The 980-nt window shown below is 43.5% G+C and overlaps 1 protein-coding gene across 2 annotated transcripts in view; it reads right to left on the bottom strand.

The window, feature by feature from the left end:
* LOC106874221 (unconventional myosin-XIX) overlaps nt 1–980 on the bottom strand; it is a 44,386-nt gene that overhangs the window by 29,086 nt on the left and 14,320 nt on the right. For both annotated transcript variants that reach the window (XM_014921876.2, XM_014921878.2), the window contains exon 11: nt 511–756. In XM_014921876.2, coding sequence (XP_014777362.1) covers nt 511–756 — 246 coding nt within the window. The remainder of the gene's footprint in view (nt 1–510; nt 757–980) is intronic.

The following is a 980-nucleotide window of genomic DNA, read 5'->3' as shown; positions in this document are numbered from 1 at the left end:
TGCTTGAATGGTGCTTTTTACGTACCACTGGCACGGGAGCCAGTCAGGCGGCACTGGCAACGACCACGCTCGAATGGTGCTTTTTATGTACCACTGGCACGGGAGCCAGTCAGGCGGCACTGGCAACGACCACGCTCGAATGGTGCTTTTATGTGCCACTGGCACGAGGGTCAGTCAAGCAGCATTGGCAATGACCATGCTCGAATGGTGCTTTTTATGTACCACTGGCACAGGAGCCAGTCAGGCGGCACTGGCAATGACCATGCTCGAATGGTGTTTTTACATGCCACCAGCACTCCCACCTAATATTATGAATGATTAGCCCCTTGTACTAACTGTCCACTCAGGGACACCATATGTATGTGTGTGTGTGTGTGCATGATTTACATGGCTATCATGCTGTTTTTTCAATGTAACATTATCAGTCTCAATGTTTGGTCTCACCTTAATCCCTTCACCAAACACAACAAACAACTCAAATATTAGACTTTTCATATTTTTTAAACAAACCTTGTTTTTCTCAACCATTTCTCTGGCTTCATAATCAACAACGCCACAAAAATGTCTGATCACAAATCTGGGACTAAATTTCTCTGAATTCTTCTTCTGACTTCTTTGAGCAGCTGAAGAACTGTCGTTGATCTTATTGTGAAGTCTTGGTGTCAAAGGCTGACGATGGCTGGTCTTTCTATTGGTGACCTCCATCAAACGGTTACCAAGACTTATCAGGTCTTTTGGACGATTCAGGTAGACTTCCTAATTGAATAAATTGAAACAAATAATGAAACTTGAAAATCTGGAATATAGTAATTAAAAGAATATACTCTTTTACTTGTTTCGGTCATTTGACTGTGGCCATGCTGGAGCACTGCCTTTAGTCGAGCAAATCGACCCCAGGACTTATTCTTTGTAAGCCTAGTACTTATTCTATTGGTCTCTTTTGCCGAACCGCTAAGTGACGGGGACATAAACACACCAGC

The sequence above is a fragment of the Octopus bimaculoides genome, chromosome 30, assembly GCF_001194135.2.
Source record: "Octopus bimaculoides isolate UCB-OBI-ISO-001 chromosome 30, ASM119413v2, whole genome shotgun sequence".
In the NCBI taxonomy this organism is placed as follows: domain Eukaryota; kingdom Metazoa; phylum Mollusca; class Cephalopoda; order Octopoda; family Octopodidae; genus Octopus; species Octopus bimaculoides.
Note: the sequence above shows the minus strand (reverse complement) of the source record. Positions and strands in the feature narration are given on the sequence as shown.